Genomic DNA, 19,880 nt, shown 5'->3' with positions numbered 1-19,880 from the left:
TTCCCCACATGCGTACGCGTGCGATGTGTAAAGCACATTTCTGGGTGTCCCCCGCCCTGATATTGCTGAAATATTGCTAAAGGTGGCGTAAACCTGTTGATGAAGCCGGCGTGAGGTGATCGGTTCAGCACTGACTCTTTAATTTAACATATCAAAATGTGTTGGAACATTTCACACTTTAATTACTTATACTTATATGAATTAATGGTGGGTGAGAAAGCTTGTGAAATCACAAGTCAGACTTAAATAAAAGGTTGCTAAGAGGCAGACGCCGTTCTAAATATTTAGGATGAGTGGATCATGCATATGAATAGAATTTCAACAGAAAATAATTGTCACAGTTATCTTCTGTCACTGCATGTCTCAGTTTCATGCAACATAAAATGAGCATACGATCATGAATAACAGTTTATCTTTATTTTCTTCACTCATGGCTGTCTATGTAGTCCCATTACTGCATACAGATACGGATCTGTCAAATTCCGAGTTAGAACTGGTCTTCAGCAAACCATTGCTTGTCGTAACAGTCGACGAACGGGAACCGCGGTGGTCTGACCCACTGACACTCGCGGACACATGGCACCAACTCCCAGTTGCGTAGGTCGATGCTCATGATGTTGATCACTGGATTGTCAGTTTCAGACTCGATTGCTTATAGATCACCATACAGATGGGATACTGCTGAGTGCAACGTAAAACTAATGTCGCTCACTTACGTAGAAGAGTGTCTATTGAGCTGTCATAGTTGAAGTATAAAAAGTCATTTCTGTAAAGCTTGACCACTCTGTCAAGTATGTTACGTGGAACCGAGGCGTAGGCCTGTCTCAGGTACGATCGTCTCTGAACTGTACTCTGTTGTTTTGTCAACATGGCGTCACGATAGGATCTTAACATCAGCTGCTTTAGTTTGTCTCGTGTCAGACTCTCCGAAGACTCCGCTTCTAAAAGTACCTCCGAACCGGGAGTAAGGTAGCCATTGATCTGAAACGTCTTCCATAACCTTCCAGCTAACTGCTTCCGGGTCAGACACTCGTCATGTGGGTGATAGTTCCAGTCTGTAAGTATTGTCAACTCGTCTTGCACGTGATCTGCGTGAGAGTGGTTTTGTAGTAAGTGCCCAAGGCCGAATCTTTCCAGTATATAGCGAGAATCTCGCGAGAATGTCTCCTGCGTGGCTACTATTTCCGGTTTGAAAGCGCATGGGTTGCAGGTGTGCTCTATCGGACGCCAATGTCCGTTCAGAGACACGGCATTACGTTCACCGACACGAACAACATGCTCAAGGAATTCAGCGAAGGAGGCGTCGTGTCCGCACCTCAGACTTACAGAAGATGCATTCTCTCGACGAGAGACGATTGTTTTACCAGCGCTGGACCAAAAGTCAGGCAGATACAGTTTATCAATGTAAGCGGAGAACAATCGAGTAAATGGGTTCCTTGCAACCATGAAACGTGTTGTTGCCATGACAACACGTCTGTCCTCCTTATTTTGAAGTCTGTACATCTTGATCTTCCTGGGTCCGCCGTGAGCTTCGTATCTCGTCATCTGGAATGGGCTGTCAAGGATACGCCCCATGGTATCGTTATGTAGGAATCGGAAAACGCGGATCCAGAACGTACAGCCCGCCTTAGCTACTACACCATAGGACATGTTGCGGTAGACGAGGATGTTTTCTGTTCGACCTGTTCCTTTGCTGCCCTCACACAGCTGCCGCAAGCGACGTCGTCGCGTTACGTACACAGAGGGGCTGCTTTCAACCACGTTGGGGTGTAGCATCTAAAAAAAATATTATATGAGTTGATCAGAACGGTAACCTTGAAACGGTAGGAAGATTGTCTTTTCCACCTAGTGAACATAGCCCGTCACGGCGAATTACTACCAACTGTCTCCAGAAGAAATCATTGCGTGCAGACGTTGTCATATAATGATATTGTGATGACTAAAAAGTGTAAGAATGAAAGACAGAAGCGACAGCTAAAGCTCACTGAAAACCCATCTGTAAAGTCTAACTGCAAAGAGGATGGTGTCAGTCGCACTAAAATACGATATTTTCTCTTCTTTGCGTTAAGATCCGATTCTATAGAAGGTCGCTTCCAGAGGGCTAACGTAGAACTCACAGTTTGAATGCAGATTGCAAGGGTTCTCAAACCAATCAGTTGTTACCTTTTAATCACCTCCATTTGGAATTTGCTATTTGTACAAATGAACACAGAACACATATGCACAAGAAGTATTCCGTTTTTAGTTTTCAAAATCACAGGTATCACTGGCGTTCAGTCACGAGAGGATGTGTGGAAGATCCACCTCAATACTGTATGAAATCACGATAGTTTAGACTTTGGGAACTTGTCGTTTATGCCCAGTTTCAAGGATGGTTTAAACTTGTCGTTTATGCCCTTTTTCAAGAGACAGAAACAAGAGACGCATGTAAGTTTATCTACACAACGACCGGTCTTGAAGTCTTCACACAGATAGGTATTGTAAATATATTAACAATCACTTGTTGTGAAGATAACACGCAATATCCGAGTGAGTGAATTTAGTTTTAACCGCACTCAGGAATATTTCAGCTATTTGGCGTAGGTCTGTAAACATTCGAATCTGGACCAGACAATCCAGTGATCAAGAACATGGGCATCGATCTACGCAGCTGGGATGTGATGACATTTGTCAACAAAGTCAGCGAGTCTGACCACCATATCCTATGACAAGCATGGGTTATTGAAGACCAATTTTAACAGGGGGGTCACGTAGTGTGTAACTGTGCCCAAACGTAGGCGTCCCTTGACTCGAAAAACACTGGTACCTGCCTCTTAAAACATTCACCAGTCAGGTGGGGTGATCTATTTAATGATGACTGTACTTCAGTGTACACACATGATATAGCCAGACATGTAAACATCATTGGGGAATGTGGGGAGACATGTATATACCTGTTTGGTCAACGGGGTTGACCCTACATACCTGTGTATGGACAACTTGGGAGACATGTACGTACCTAAGTATGGTAAACGGGGGAGACATGTACACGCCTGTGTATGGACAACTGGAGAGACACGTTCATACCTGTGTATAGACAACTGGAGAGACATGTACGTACCTGTATGTAGACAGCCAGGGAGACATGTACATACCTGTGTTTGGCCAACGAGGGAGACAGGTTCATACCTGTGCATACACAACTGGAGAGACATGTACATACCTGTGTTTGGCCAACGGGGGAGACATGTTCATACCTGTGTATAGACAACTGGAGAGACATGTACATACCTGTGTTTGGCCAACGGGGGAGACATGTTCATACCTGTGTATAGACAACTGGAGAGACATGTACATACCTGTGTTTGGCCAACGGGGGAGACATGTTCATACCTGTGTATAGACAACTGGAGAGACATGTACATACCTGTGTTTGGCCAACGGGGGAGACATAATCATACCTGTGTATAGACAACTGGAGAGACATGTACATACCTGTGTTTGGTCAGCGGCGGAGACATAATCATACCTGTGTATAGACAACTGGAGAGACATTTACCTGCCTGTGTTTGGCCAACGGCGGAGACATAATCATACCTGTGTATAGACAACTGGAGAGACATGTACATACCTGTGTTTGGCCAACGGCGGAGACATAATCATACCTGTGTATAGACAACTGGAGAGACATGTACGTACCTGTGTTTGGCCAACGGCGGAGACATAATCATACCTGTGTATAGACAACTGGAGAGACATGTACATACCTGTGTTTGGTCAGCGGCGGAGACATAATCATACCTGTGTATAGACAACTGGAGAGACATTTACCTGCCTGTGTTTGGCCAACGGGGGAGACATAATCATACCTGTGTATAGACAACTGGAGAGACATGTACGTACCTGTGTTTGGTCAGCGGCGGAGACATAATCATACCTGTGTATAGACAACTGGAGAGACATGTACATACCTGTGTTTGGTCAGCGGCGGAGACATAATCATACCTGTGTATAGACAACTGGAGAGACATGTACATACCTGTGTTTGGTCAGCGGCGGAGACATAATCATACCTGTGTATAGACAACTGGAGAGACATTTACCTGCCTGTGTTTGGCCAACGGGGGAGACATAATCATACCTGTGTATAGACAACTGGAGAGACATGTACGTACCTGTGTTTGGCCAACGGCGGAGACATAATCATACCTGTGTATAGACAACTGGAGAGACATGTACATACCTGTGTTTGGCCAACGGGGGAGACATAATCATACCTGTGTATAGACAACTGGAGAGACATGTACGCACCTGTGTATAGACAACTAGGAAAGCATGTACATACCTGTGTTTGGTCAACTATTTTCGCGCACCTATCACTTCCGGATTTATGCGGTCGCTACACATAAAAGTGTTACGTAAGATTTCGGGTTTGTAAACAAGAAGTCGTCTTCATTTTCCTGCTGTCACGATTCGAAAATGACAAACTTCAAAGTAGAGTCTTTTATCCCAAGTTTTCCAGCAAGCGTATTTTACTCTTCTGTACTAATGCAAAAACATCAAGACGAAAATAAGTCCTAACAAATAGTTTTCATTCATGGTCGTCTTCATTGGTAGATGATAATGCTAAAAGGTCATGACCCCAGAAGGTGGGGTGTTGTACGGGAAAAATAACTGTGGAAGCCCATTTCAGACACAATCCTTTCCCCGTTACAGCAGATTTCATGAAAAGTTACGATGTAAAATCAAATAATATGACGTTTTATGATCAACTCAAATGGTTTTAGTTAATGAAGTACGAACACATGCTTGTGTTTAGTCAGTCTCCAAAGTGATGTAGAATATTCTTTAAATTTTCCTTCAAGATTACTGGAACCTTTACATGTTTAAGTGTGTCTTTTGTGATGAAAAAAGACAAAAGTTGACAAACTTTGAACATTTCATGACAAAGGCCTCCTTATCAGCATTGTGAGACATGAACATCAATATTACATCAGCTGTTGGCGTAAATTATTCACCATACTGTTTGTCCGGATTTTAGCTATCAGGAATATTGATGTCGTTGCGGGCAATTGACCTTGATACTAACAATCTATAATGTTTGATATTTGCAACGCCAGGAATTTCGCTTGCTCACTTGTCAAATCAGGTCTGAAAACACGTGGCATTTATCGACTGTTTACCTGTGGCGCACTGGAACTGTAATAAGGTGTTGACTTCCGGGACGCCTTTTGGTCTGGAAGGTAAAGAAAAAACTACATAATACACATCATTGTCCATTATTCATGAGATCACTTTATCGCTTGCTATCCCGTCTGTCACCCTTCTCAACCAATCCCTCTCCCTTCTCCTCACTCACTCTCTCAGAAGGGTCTTGGCCACATCGTTCAAGCGGCAACTGGGGAGAGTTCTTACAATGGGAGATGAGGAGTGGTAGGGGAGCTCAGGCGCCAGGCTAGAAGATCCAGCGAGCTTCAGGTGTCGAGATCGAGTCCACCTGTGACTGGGTGTAAAAACCTTGACGTCAACTTTGTGTGTTGTCATAAAACCTTGTGTACAGTATACAAATCTGTGCACTTAAAAGAATCCATGATTGCATTTGTAAATGATCAGATGGTGGCCACATGTGTACATGCAAACACCTAGTTGCGGGTACAACAACATGCAGTAAACCTTGACAAAGTGCTATCACTAGTCCCAGCCGTGAATGGGCAGCAGTGCACCTGGTGACTGCAATAGTTGTATTGTCCCCAGGAAGTTGAGATTGGCAATACGATATGCCGTTTCACTTCCAGTGATCGAGAGAAAAAACAAAGCGCATTTCAGCATCTGAGCTAGCTATTGGCGCTATGCAAATATTAGCACAAGAATAGCCCAACCGCTGCAGCTGTTACAAACCTATGCAAAACTAAAAGACATACTATCGGAGTTTATATATATCTACGGTGCGCCTGTTAAAACAGTCTAGAGCTACAGACACGACAATCTCGTGTTAAAGTAAGAATGATAATAATTAGTCCATTTAATAAACTGCGCTAGAACCACACTGACGGCATGCTTGTGCACAGACTCGTACCCCCGGGTACCTATTTTCGTTATCACCAAGGGATGGTGGGGTACCCTAGTGTTTAAAGCACCTGTCACGCCGAATACCAGGGTTCGATTCCACTGGGTACAATGTGTGAAGCCCATTTCTGGTGTCTCCCGCTGTGATATTGCTGCAATATTGCTAAAATTGATGTAAAGTCATACTCACTTACCGCTGTGTCGAACGGTATTTGTTTCAAAATAAACGTTTGAAACCGTGGTTAACTCGAAGTATCTGCATAGATCCATTCAGCTTTGATGACAGTATAATGAGGTCTTTGACAGTATAATGGGCCCATGCATGTTAAATCATGAATTACAGCAGCGATTTGATATATTGGAGTAGTTATATAGCCTAGTGTAGAGTATGTGGTGACGGGCTCAGGTCACATGGAATACGCACGTCTGATATCAAATTTCATTTTTCATGATTATATTTCCCATAATGTCAATACAAAATTGCATATCGATAGCTTATTTTATGTCAAAAAACTGTTTTCAGTTCGTAGTATTTTGGTACACAGGAATTATAGAGGCAAGTTTGCTAACTTTCCTAACTCCGAAAGATAATACAAGCCTCTTCATCCCGTCAGCATTGCATCATGTTACAAATATGGGTACATAGCACTTGAGGCGTTTGGATCAATGTCTAGGGCGGTCGGATCAGTACTCTGAGTATTCGGATCAGTACCTACATTCCTTGGATCAGTCTGGGGCGTTTGGATCAGTATCTGAGGCGTTCTGATCTATGCCAAAACACTATTACAGAGCAGTTTCGTTTCCTGTTTATTTGGCTCCGTCCTATTGCGCACTTTTGTGAGATAACCAGTCTAGAAATTTTAGACTATCATGTAACGGAATGCATACATATTAATCAGTATGATTTGATAAGTCTAAGCACTTGTATATTGTAACACTGCGCTCCTTTCATTTTTGCAAATACGTCGTACAGCGAGCTCTGACAAATGGAAACCTGGAAATCGTGGAAATCTCAAAACGAGGCTCTGCCGCTAGAAAGATTTGGCGATCTGGTACGGATCTAATACTAAATCAACCCCATTCTGCGTTACAGAACCTCGCTCAATAAGCGCAAAATACACATAACAGATTTAGCTAGTGAGCCAGATGCATTGTGAATCATTTTACGACCTCATCAAACAGGGGCAGTTAGTGATTCCATAATAAAGGTATGCTGCCTGAACCAGGACATGAAGTATAGAAAGAAGGTGTTATTAAAGTTGAAAATTAAAATTCATTTGTGAATACCATTTTCTTATGAAACAAGTAATCGGAATCCAGTTTAACCGGAGCTGTTTGTGGTGTTTATTTTCACTTTCACACGGGAAAATTCGGGTCGGCTGTAAAGTAGGTCATTGTCTATATAGGTTAATGAGACTTATGGTTTCGGTATCTAAGCTCTTCGGATCAGTATCTGCGAGTTTGGATCAGTATTTGATGTACTTGGATCAGTACCTAGAGTGTTTACATCTGGGGTGTTTGGTTCAGCATCTAGGGTATTCGGGTCAGTATCTGGGACGTTCGGATCAGCAACTAGACTTTAGATGAGTATCTGGAGGTTTGGATCAGTGCCTGGGGTGTTCGGATCGGTAGTTGGTGTGAGGCACTGAGGGTGTTATAACTGATCTACACCTTCTTGGCATAGACTGAATAAGTCTACGTACTCCGTCCAGTGGATTTCTCTTCCATCCTACCAGCAATGGCTGGTGTCTGCGGTGTATTTTCACGCTGACGCACCTGTCTGTCCATGGTTCCGACCGATGGCCCGTCATCCAATCAGATCGCGTTTTTCCATCAGCGCGGGATAGCTTGGTGTTAGGAAGTCATTAGCCTGATTAGGTCCCCCAAGCTTTCGGTTGTCAGGACACTTGATCTTGCAAAGTAGCTTGCCGTTGTTGTTTATAATGGAGAAACGATGTGCATGGCGAACTTGCAGTTCTGATGAGAGATATCAACAGAGGCTAGGGAATGCAGTTTTCGTTCCTTTTCCGAAACGCAAGTCCAAGACCCGTTTGAAAATGTGTCGTGCCTGCGATGGATTCGCACCTGTTGAAGACCCCATCATCAGCTGGATACCAACATCAACACACACAAATATGTGTGTTCAAAGGTGCATTTATCATTGATACATTAAATAATTGTCAAAAGAGGAAGATTTCAGTGAGTTTATTGGTCTACTGGAATTATTACACGTATACTGGAATACATAATATTACGTATTTTCAATATAGGTCTACTGAATATACGCCTACTGGCAGCTAGCACAGCGTATCAAATATTAATTTTGTTTTGTTTTAAATTCGATTTTATTTTATTTTTTTCTGTTATAATCTCTATACTCAGAAGGACACTTTAAAATGAGTCCTTTAACAAGCTGTTATTATGATCAATAAATATATGCATGTTACATTGTTAAGTTGAGGTACTGCCGGCAGATGTTGTTTTTGCATCATATTACAAAAATCAATCTTTGACTTTTGGCACTTTAAACATATGTGATAAGTTCTAGAATTTCTTGGGAATCTGATAATCAATTCACTGCTCTGACAACATTTCAAGGATCCGAGTGGACCAACAGCAAAGTTTCCATCACCATACCATATTCCTGCTATTGGGGGAGACTCAACACCAACCCGGCCATCACCAAGAAAGAGGATCTGTTTGGATACCAGTGACGTATTTCTAATGTATATTTCAGTACGAAAAGGAAGTGTACATAACAGTATAACATTTCAAGAATCCAATGCCTTTGAGAGTTGTATAAATGTTTTTTTGCGCTCCTATTGCAACTTTACTATTATTTGAAAAAGGGTCCGCTAATGTGACAAACATCGGTATGTAAGAAACACCTCACAACAAAAGAATGGTACATCATCTATTTTTTTGTCCTTACTTGTCAGTGCATGATCATTGATTTTGAAACAACACCCAAATTTGGACAATGAAGAAAAACTAATAAATTATTTGAGGCATCTAAAAATGTAATCAAGGTATTCTAAAACAAGTGTGATAATAACAGCAACTAAATAGATACATATAACATATAGATCTAGCGACTATTTACATAGAAATGACAAATTAAATTCTAACCATGCTAACACCTACGGCTAGAGAATGGAGACACGCATAATGATCGTGTTTTGTTTGGCTTGACGGTTTATAAACCAGATGAATGAATAAATATCGTTCATTTTAATATCATCACATTAGATGTTTTTTCTTGATGCAATGATATTTCATTTCGCTACTCTACTGGATACCTATGGTCGTTTGTGCCGTTTATTTGTTGATATCATTTTAGACTGAACCTTTCAAACTTTGATGACGTTCTATGAAGCCTTTGTGACGCTGTGTTCAGTCCCGGAACTTATAATAAGCCGACTAATGAATGACAAAATGCTGATTGATGTATGACATTTAGAAGATAAATAGTTTGGTTCGTTCAATTTCCTGGATTCATTAGAATTCAACTTAGGCAAACGTAGTAAAACCCGCCGGCGTCTTCTGATCGTAAACCAGTAGTGAGTGTTTTCTGTAATATGATTGGTTAATTACCCTTGGCGAATAGTGTTCGACATACCTGGAAATGGTGACCTAATAACTGCGCATTAATACGTTGGCTCTAATACCGCACTACTTTCGCTGCATCAATCTGCATGTTGGAGGAAGAGTATCACCTCAATATCTTCATCAGGGATTTTGATACAATCGAAAAATTCTTAGAAGAATTATTGAAAAATGATGATCAGTACAATCACATGACACATAACCATATGTAATCAGATAATAGTAAAAACTGACCATCGATTTTTATCGTTTCAAACTGTATCTGAATTCCCAATTCTATTTCTGTAATATCTTCTGAAAGTTGTTTACAACTGTACGGCTACACCTGTGAAGGCACGTGTTACCAATATCGGTGACAAAATGCGATGAATGTAAAGAATCAACGTTGTCAGTAGCCTATCCCCTTTCGCTGAGCGTATAATTTATCACTGTTATGTGTGATAAAAGTCGTTGGGTTTACATCGCTTTGTGAAGCAGCGCCTGATGCAGTTTTCTAGGGAGTCTCGGGTGTTCGTGTGATCTCTCACAAAACAAATCAATTTGACAGTATCATTTTCATGCCATAATAGCTCCTCATTAAAAACTGAGTATATCTAATAAATGTCCATTTGCAACAAACATGTAACGCTCGTAAAAAATGTATCGGCAATATGCCAGGTCCAGTTACCGTGTAATCTATGACAGTACCGCTGTTTTTATCAGTACGTCGTGACCAACACAAAGAATAGTTAAGCAGCAAGCAGTTCCAGAGTCGATGTACTGTAAGAGGGAGTTTGAGCGACATGTAACCAACCCGAAATATCGTAAGGCGGTTTTTGTTTGGGAAGTAGTGCCCAACCAAAAATATCATGTGAACAGGGGCAATTCTAAACAAACACACTTGCCTAAGATGAGACCACATGCATCACATGTGCTTCTTTGTGGGGCAGGACCGATGTCTTAGAAACTCTCAGGAGTCAAACTTTTCGGCAAGTACTGAAGTAGTGCTCAGCTCATCGTATCATAGAGGGTTTCGTACACAACTAATGACTACGAGGGTGATCTGAGAGACAGGGAGAGAGCTTTATGTACCTCACATAACCGTGATTAACATACTTGCCTATCGTAGTGAGGTAGGCTGTCAGTATTATCACCACCGCCGCAATGGCCACCAATGGACGAGGCACCTTGCACGCGCAGAGATTCAGGCGACGAACAGCTGCCATTGTGTCTCGTTAAGCCATAGCAGGTATGGCGCTGAGAAATCTTGGAACGCGTGCGGCGATCGTGATACAAATCGGGTTCATTCTTGAATTAGATAGGGTTCTAGCTGAGAAGTCTAGTCAAGCATGGAATGTAACCTGGCCCATTATTGACCTGCATAACAAAAAGCCTTGATTACACCACAGGGGCTTGTATCGCTTTGAAACGGCGTTCGAAAGACATATAGATGTATAGACCCTACCCTAGTACTATATATACTACCCTAGTACTATATATAGTACTAGGGTAGGGTCTATAGTACTATATATAGTACTAGGGTAGGGTCTATACATCTATATGTCTTTCGAACGCCGTTTCAAAGCGATACAAGCCCCTGTGGATTACACAAATCTTGAATTCGACATGATTTGGGCTGCCGTGTCTTTGTTTAGACATTTGGGTTGGCAAATCTAGATTTACACATGATTTGGGTTGACAAATCTTGATTTACAGATGATTTGGGTTAACAAATCTTGATTTCCACATGATTTGGGTTGACAAATCTTGATTTACACAGAATTATCACGTTCATTTTTATTTCTTCAATACCTGATGATCTGCTCTTTCCTGACTTGGATTATATGGCAATGACCACTGATCAGCGTTGGATAGATGCGTACGTCATTCAGGTCTGTTCTGTCTATCCGATGGTAGGGGCCCCGTTCCGTGTACAAGACAGATCAACAGCCTGGAACGACGATACACCTAGGTACATTAGTACTACGCCACTTTTAGCAATATTCTTGAAACAATCACGAGGGACACTGGAAATGGGCTTCACACATTGTACCCATGTGGGGCATCGAACCCGGGTCTTCGGCGTGACAAGCGAACGCTTTAACCACTAGGCTACCCCATCGCCCCGACGATACAGCGACTATGCACAAACATAACCGTGAGGACAGATTTCGTAAGGTTGGTCCTGCTTTGTGATTACAGGGTGAAATAACTACATAGTTATATATACTGGCGCCACTCAATCACTTCCCTGTACATGTTGTACATCCATGCTACTCTCCTAATCTGGAACTTGTTCATCAACGCTCGGATTATATAATGAAATACAACTTCTCCCCAAAAGGTTCATCATGAAAATGATACAATTAATAGTTAACCTTTACGTGTGGCATTTCATTTATAAATTCCTAAAGTCGTATGTTTTAACTGGGTTAGGTACGAATGAAATAGAGAACATTGGTAGTGACTAAGTATGTATGAGTTGATCAGTTTTAATTGACCCTTACCTTTTTCTCTGCGTCATTAGGCAGGTAATTGGACAAAATATTACCATTGTAATTGAGTGGGTATGGTTTTACGCCGCGTTCAGCAATACTACAACAACATAACGGCAAGGGACGCCAGTAATGGGCTTCATGCGTAGTACCCATACGGGGCATCGACCCCGGTTCTTCACTATTCGCGAACTATTTCAACACTGTTACCCCATCGCACCCAAAATACCCTGACGGGGTGTGAGTGTACACATGGTAAAGTTGTACATAATAAACAGTAAAGAAGCTCATCATTGTTAAACAATTGAAGATGCTGGTTAGTTGGTTTGTTGTTTGGCGCCGCACTCAGCAATATTCCAGCTATAGGGCACCGGTATGTAAATACTGGACTCTGGACCAGACAATCCAGAGATCAATCTACGCAATTTGGATACGATGACATGTGTCAAATAAGTCAGCGAATTTGACCTCTCGATCCCGTGAGGCGCCTTTTACGACAAGCAAGGGTAACTGAAGATAATTTGTACACCGGATTTGTACGGGGAAGCAACTATGGGTTACTGCATTTTCTTATCAGAAGAAATTCTTACCCGGATTTTCACGGGGAGGCAAGCATGGGCTACTGAAGACAAATTCGTACCCGGATTTTCACGGGTAATGTATTCGTGTGATGAACACTGATCGATATACACTCAAGGACACACTCATACTCACCTTGGAAATGACTTCACCAGTTGTGAGTGATGAAGAAGATGCCAGTTTATTGCTCTCGACCTCCTATACCTGGGAATCCAGTAAAGTCAGGCGTACAAGTCTGCACTGGACTCAGCCACAATTTTCAACGTCACCACCCGAACTAAGGTCAACATGAAGACCAGGATGAGGCGCCCAAACCAGAATGACAGAGGGATAACCTCCTGACGATGTCCCTGAGTGGGCTATCAAATAGCTAATCGATCGCATGAACGTAATTTTTCTATGTTCAATTCAATTTGATAATTATATTCTTCTTGTAAAACTTTAGTAGTTTTGACCATTAAAAAAATATTCTAATTTTATTTAAATTTTATTCAATCTTAATTTTTGTTTATTTTCAAATAGACCTATATTTATTTTAAATACACTTTTATTTATTTTCAAAGTTCTTTATTACATTTTACTATTGTATTGTATTGTATTGCAAGCTGTGTGTTATTATATGTTTAGCAATAGTAGTGACTGACTTGGGTGTGTTTTTCTGTCAGTGTGGGATGACTGTCAAGGGATGCAATTGAATGTTAGCTATCGCATGTTTTTTGGAAATATTTTTGTTATACATGCTGATCTGTTAATTAGTGTTATATCTTTTATATGTTATATGTTAGTACTATGTTTGATCTCTGTTTGTCTGAAAATAAAACAGTGAATCTTATTGTATATTTAGGGTTTCTTGCTGTATACGTTATGATTGTACACAAACTCGTTTTATTGTCTTTGCCAACCAGGAGTAACATGTATGTTACATACAATGACACAATTGTCTCCTGTGAACCTGAGCAAATGAAATGCTGTGAGAAGTTTTCTGGCAACAGAAACTCTGCGGAAACTATGTAAGCCAGTTTGTAACTGAAACTCTGCGGAAACCAGATGGAGATTTGGTAACTGAAACTCAACGGAAACCTGATGGATTCTCTAAGTTAACTGAAACTCAACGGAAACCTGTTGGAAAGTGGGTAACGGATACCGTGCAGAAACCCTTAGAAAGTGGGTAATTGTAAGTTTCCGTTATTGCTGAAACTCAGTGTAAAAGAACGGAAACTCACTGCATTCAAAGTGGAAACTTAAGTTTCAGTCCAGTTTCCATCATGTTTCCGCGTTGGGGAAACCAGGTTACTTTTGCTGTGTCACGAATGTGGGATGTGTAAAAGTATATTTACCTGCACTGATACCAACTATCGCCTCTGCACCTCCACCAGCTACCAGTGTCTGTGTAGCCAGTCACACGTCACGTCCACAGCTGTCACACGGTTCCGCTGTGTGCATTTACTAGATTATATCCTATCCCCCGGTCGGTTTCAACTTAATTACCGGCCGGTATGTTGCAGGATCGTGTCACACTACGCACGTCCCTCATCATCGATACGCCATCCCCGTTGTCGTTATCATTTTCATCATCATTGTCGCCTTGGTCGTCGCATCGCCATTGTCCTTCTCCTGATTAATATTAACACCAGCACCGCACTGTCTCGTCGTCATATTTATTTGATAACAAGAATATAATCTTTCTCAAATAACAACGCATTCTATCAGCTAGTGGTGGTCCGATATAATTGAAATAATCGAAGATTGATCGCACTGACTGATCGACCATGTCTTGTCATAATCGAACACAAATAATTTTGGAACTCTTGTTTGCATTAACAATATTTTTCACAAGACTGGTGTGACAGGATGAAATATTTGTAAATATTCTGCGTTTTTATTCTTTAGTTTTAACTGAATTAGATATTCAGTTTAGCATATTTTTAAACACTATATACTTCACGCTCCAGTTTCTCTAACCCCTTTCTCTCAGCTTACAATTACACTGAGCACTGCCACACAATAGCCAGCCCAAGCGCGCCACTTAGCGTCCCTTTGTCATAAACTTTGTCAGCTTACTAGCTGTCCCCTGTTTAAAGTTTGTTGTCTATTAGCAGTTGAGTTTTAACATTTCTACTGGTCACAAAGCTGTCGGGATCACTTCCAGAGGTTAGTCTCTTTCAATACATTTTATGGTTGTACATATTCATGTCATGCGTACAGTGTATATATGCTTTGATAATTTGGCTGCTTTGTCATATTGTAGGTATTGAGTAGTTTGTGATAATTAGTTGTTTTGCAGATTGCAATAAACCATGAGTTTAATTATTTACAAATGGTAAATAATTCGGTAAGTGATATACATGTACGATGTGTAAATGCGTGATGAGTGAATGTGTACGTTATGTGTAAATGTACGAATGTATAATGTGTAAATGAACGAATGCATGTAAGAATGAAGCAGGGTTTTACCAATAAATATATTTTAAGTGTTTCCCATTGATCAACAATTCCTAAACGTACTTGTTTGCATTGTTGTTGCTGCCATTCGATTAGTCTGCACAGTGTGTATATATGTTTCATTTATTTGTGCAGATGTAGCTGTATTGCTCGTGCAGCTGTAGTGTCTTTCAGTCAACAGACCCAGGTCCACATACTTGGTGGGTTCAGTGTATTTAACGCATTATGTAATGATTACTTGATATATTCAATGTACGATATTAGTTTGTTTCTCCATGTGATGTGATGTGTACATAGATATTTGTGTTCTATGTATGAATTAAAGTATACTAGTATATGGAATCTGCTATCAATTAAGTATTGAGGCAATGTGTATGAAATGGCTCAGCAATGATGATATTCTGTAAATGGTTATATATATACACAGATTGTATTAATGACTGATATTATCTATCAGCATATACTTACGTTGTACTTAAAGGATGTTTTATTTGTTTCAGGGTTTTTTCTACATGAGTATAAATAAAGGCCATATTGCGAACACCACCGTGTCTGTTCATATATTGAGACAGTTTCGGTTTCAATGGAGCCCCCAGTGAGGAACATGGCCTACTAAGACACCATCATCTGCGTATTCATCCCTCGTTCACTACAAGTGTTATGACGTCACTCTCGGAGACCTAAGATGCTGTTAAAGGCGTGAGAGACATCTTTGTGTGTTATTCAGAAAGACACTTTATACTGTGCTTCATGTGAACTGCCAGTCGTCACATAACCAAAGAACGTGCCGGTGCTCAGTTCTTTGACTGTACAATCGTATTTCCTAACTTTGCTTTATGCATACTATTGATAGTAATGTAGCCTTAAGGTACACCACCCGGGTTTAACTATACTGTTTACCTTGTTGTAAACCTTGTCAATTGATATCACTACATGTTGTACGTACAAATACTGTAGATTCGGGCCCTAGTTGAACTTTCTTGGGTATAATATGCTGATAATTTTGCCGTGCCTCAGAGCATAAACTGGTTCATATACATTGTAGTGTCTTTCAGTGAGCGCTCACATTTATGGTATTTTGCTAGAAAGAAATTTACATATTCCTTTTCTGTGTGGTGCCCTGTGAGTGAATGAACAATGACTGAGAATATGATGTTGGTTTGCGTGTATGATTGATGTGAGATACAAAACTTCACATTGAAAACCTTGCAAAAATAAACAACTAAATATTTAACCAGATAAGTTTCATCATGTAGGGTTGGTGTTGTGATCCAAGGTCAGTAGTGGCATTATTATTGTCTTTTGCAAGTGAAATTATACCATATCGTTCATTTACTTGCATTACGTGTACCTTCTTGTGTCAGTAGGGATTTGCCTTGTTTGCTGGGTCTATTCTTAAGGCATTGCCATAGTGTTCCCTCCTTTCTGTTTCCATGCCCTGCGCGCGTAAATATACATTGCATATAGACTCAAGCACAACCGTCAACTCTGTTCTTTATATTTGGTCTCTTTGATTTGTGTGAAATATTAACAGCTTGTTAATGGTTTAGTTATTCGGCCATTATATTCCAGGTGTCTCGCCCATCTTTCGATGTCATTACCCCAGGTGTACGCTCTCATTTGTATCATGCGCTTGTTGTTCAGTACATCCTGAGTGTACACGTACATTTTCATATTTCCACCTGCTTTTATCGGCATATCCCGATTCCGGTTATTTACACAACATTAACGTTGTTTTCCCACATCACTTGTCTTCATTTTTTTTTCTTTCGCCATCATGAGTAAACCTCTACCCGAAGAGTTTGAGAAACTAATATCATCCTTTCAGGCTCTTGGTACCTGGCCTACTGTTGATAATGCAGAGGACTTGGTGAAGTGGATGCGAGCATACACTCAGACCAAGGTGAAGGTCGAGGATGGTGAATCCACCCTGCCTTCTAACTCTGGTACTCCGTCTAATTCAAATAGTTCAGGCGCTCAAGCACCTGTTACATTAGCTCAGGCGGCAAAAGTCCCATCTTTTTCTGGTGACAAGAAGGGCGAAACATCTTTTGATGTTTGGAAGTACCAAGTCGAGTGTTTGATTCAAAACAAGTCTTTTTCATCACAAACTGTTGCAAACATAGTCCAGCAATCCCTGCGTGGTAGGGCAGCCACGGTTGCCATGTGTCTTGGTCCTGAGGCTGACATCAAACAACTTATTTCCAAGCTAGATTCTACTTTTGGTAGCGTAGATACGGGTCAGTCACTTCTGGCTAATTTTTATAGCTCACGTCAAGAGACCACAGAGGAAGTTACGGCATGGGCATGCAGGTTAGAGCATTTACTCATTCAAGCAGAGACACAAGGCCCTCTTCCCCAGTCAACCAGGAATGAGATGCTCCGTACACAGTTGTGGTCAGGGTCCAAGCCAGAACTCAGAGATCAGACAGCTCACATCTATGATCAAGGAAGCACTTTTGATGACCTCCTCAGAGCACTGCGGAGAGCTGAAGTGGACTTGCAACAGAGAGGAGCTGGAGCTAAGAAGAAGATTTCAGTTCCTAGTATGGCCGCTGTAAACCCACAGGACACTGAAATGAAGGAGATCAAAGGGATGCTCAGACAGTTGTCTGGTGAAGTTGCGGAACTGAAGAAGCAACAGAGTCACCCATCGTATGTTTCCCCTGATCCTTGGATGAACCGAAACCCAGGACCCATAGGACCATCAGCACATCAGCAGCCTCAGTCTCAACAGTATTGGTCACCATCTCCAGGATTGCCACCACGGTACCAGGACTCCAGGAATCAACGACCATCTAAGGATTCCGTAACTGGAGAGCCAATTTGTTTCCGATGCAACCAGCCGGGACATCTACAGTATGGTTGCCGTGTAATACTTGACCACAGACGCACTTTAAACAGGAAGAAACCTATGGGACGGGGCAGGCCATAGGTTATAGGAAGACGCGCCCCATCACTAATCAGCAAGCTGCCAAGCTGGTGGGTCAACCAAATGAGGGGACAGTTTTCATTAATGGAGTTAAAGCCACAGCTCTTTTTGATACAGGCTCCACTGTGTCAACTGTCTCCCACAGCTTTTATACAAAACATCTATTGGATATTCCCATTAAACCTTTGGATGTATTCTTGCAGATTGATTGTGCAGATGGACAACGTCTCCCATATTATGGCCACATTGAAGTTGAATTGAGAGATACAGGAGCCATACCCCCACTTCCATGTATCCTACTAATTGTTCCAGACACATCCTATAACTCAACAGTCCCTGTGTTACTTGGTACTAACATCTTGTCCTCTTGCATGGACACATGCAAACAACAGTATGGAACTCGTTTTCTCCAACAGGCAGATATTCATACAGCCTGGTACATGGCTTTCCGGAACATGATGCTTCAGGAGAAGGAACTGGCAAGAAACGATTACTCACTCGGAAAGGTTAGAAGCGCTGAGACTGAACAACTGATAATACTACCCAACACTGAAAGAGTTATTTCAGGATATATAACCAAGCCTCTTGTTTATAAGGATACGTGCGCAATGATACATCCGACTATTGGATCCACGATACCATCTGATCTCGATATAGCACCAACTGTCATCAACTACCATTATGACGACAAGATTATGGTACAAGTACACGTTGCTAATGTAACAACAAGGACTGTGGCCATTCCACCCCGTGCAGTTTTGTGTGAACTCCAAGTCGTCAAGGTTGAAGATCTTCCCCATAGTGAAAGCCAAGGTGAAGGCCAAGATGTAATGAATCTCATGGACTTCAGGGAAGCAGCAGTGACACCCAAAGAGTTGGAAATTGGCAAGCAGGTTATCTCACAATATTTGGATGTATTTTCCAATGGTGAGACAGACTTAGGACATGTCCCGAATGTTAAGCACCGGATTGACCTTGAGGACGAGCGACCTTTCAAGGAGAGACACAGAAGAATTGCACCATCAATGTATCAAGAAGTCAAAGAACACCTACAACAATTGCTGACATGTGGAGTTATCCGACATTCGTACTCTCCATGGTCATCTAATGTGGTTCTAGTCAGGAGAAAGAATGGAAAACTACGCCTATGTGTGGACTTCAGACAGTTGAACCGTCGGACCATCAAGGACTCATACTCTCTACCACGAATAGAGGAGATGTTCGATGCACTAGCAGGATCAAGATATTTCAGCACACTGGACATGAAATCGGGATATCATCAGGTAGAAATTGAGGAAACCCATAAGGAGAGAACAGCTTTTACTGTAGGTCCTTTGGGATTCTTTGAGTATAATCGCATGCCATTTGGTCTCTGCAACAGCCCTGCAACATATCAACGAGTCATGAATGAATGCTTTGAAGGACTACACCTTAGAATATGTCTTATCTATATGGACGATATTATCATCTTCTCCAGCTCATACGAAGAACACCTAGAACGGCTTGAACAAGTCCTCAAACGATCCAGAGAGACGGGAATGAAGCTAAGCGCTGACAAGTGTTCTTTCTTTAAGAAGAAGATTAAGTTTCTTGGCCACATTGTGTCTGAAGATGGAATTGAGGCAGATCCTGACAAGATACAGAGGATTAAGGACTGGCCTACACCCGTGAACCCTGATGAAGTGCGCAAGTTTCTTGGGTTTGCCGGTTACTACAGGAAATTTGTCAAAGATTTTGCTAAGATTTCCAAACCTTTATCTGCTTTGATACCAGCTACAAAGACCAAGGCACGAAGGAAAACC

At 41.5% G+C, this 19,880-nt stretch overlaps 1 protein-coding gene across 5 annotated transcripts; it reads right to left on the bottom strand.

Moving 5' to 3' along the window:
• Positions 1-398: 398 nt before the first annotated feature.
• On the bottom strand, positions 399-14,190 carry LOC137273281 (carbohydrate sulfotransferase 11-like). 5 transcript variants are annotated; one of them, XM_067805826.1, is made up of 6 exons: positions 14,042-14,190; positions 12,840-12,908; positions 11,443-11,581; positions 10,751-11,007; positions 5,163-5,215; positions 399-1,776 (listed from the first exon to the last, which is right to left on the bottom strand). In XM_067805826.1, exons 4-6 carry the CDS (start codon positions 10,854-10,856, stop codon positions 709-711), a joined length of 1,227 nt encoding a protein of 408 aa, XP_067661927.1. In that variant the 5' UTR covers positions 10,857-11,007; positions 11,443-11,581; positions 12,840-12,908; positions 14,042-14,190; the 3' UTR covers positions 399-708. The 5 variants fall into 5 exon arrangements, with proteins under 5 accessions (XP_067661927.1, XP_067661928.1, XP_067661930.1 ...); XM_067805827.1 differs by having other exon boundaries at positions 10,751-10,991; positions 14,042-14,162; XM_067805829.1 differs by having other exon boundaries at positions 12,840-12,981; positions 14,042-14,107.
• Positions 14,191-19,880: the final 5,690 nt, after the last annotated feature.

The sequence above is a fragment of the Haliotis asinina genome, chromosome 2 (genome assembly GCF_037392515.1).
Source record: "Haliotis asinina isolate JCU_RB_2024 chromosome 2, JCU_Hal_asi_v2, whole genome shotgun sequence".
Lineage (NCBI taxonomy): Eukaryota > Metazoa > Mollusca > Gastropoda > Lepetellida > Haliotidae > Haliotis > Haliotis asinina.
This window is presented reverse-complemented; position numbering and strand designations above follow the sequence as displayed.

Excerpts from the sequence above, each read along its gene's own strand:
- LOC137273281 (XM_067805826.1), bottom strand. The coding sequence starts at position 10,856 with ATGGCAGCTGTTCGTCGCCTGAATCTCTGCGCGTGCAAGGTGCCTCGT. Across the intron at positions 5,216-10,750 it reads AGCCTACCTCACTACGATAG|ACCAAAAGGCGTCCCGGAAG; the intron begins GCAAGTATGTTA and ends TTTACCTTCCAG. Across the intron at positions 1,777-5,162 it reads ACAGTTCCAGTGCGCCACAG|ATGCTACACCCCAACGTGGT; the intron begins GTAAACAGTCGA and ends TATTTTTTTTAG.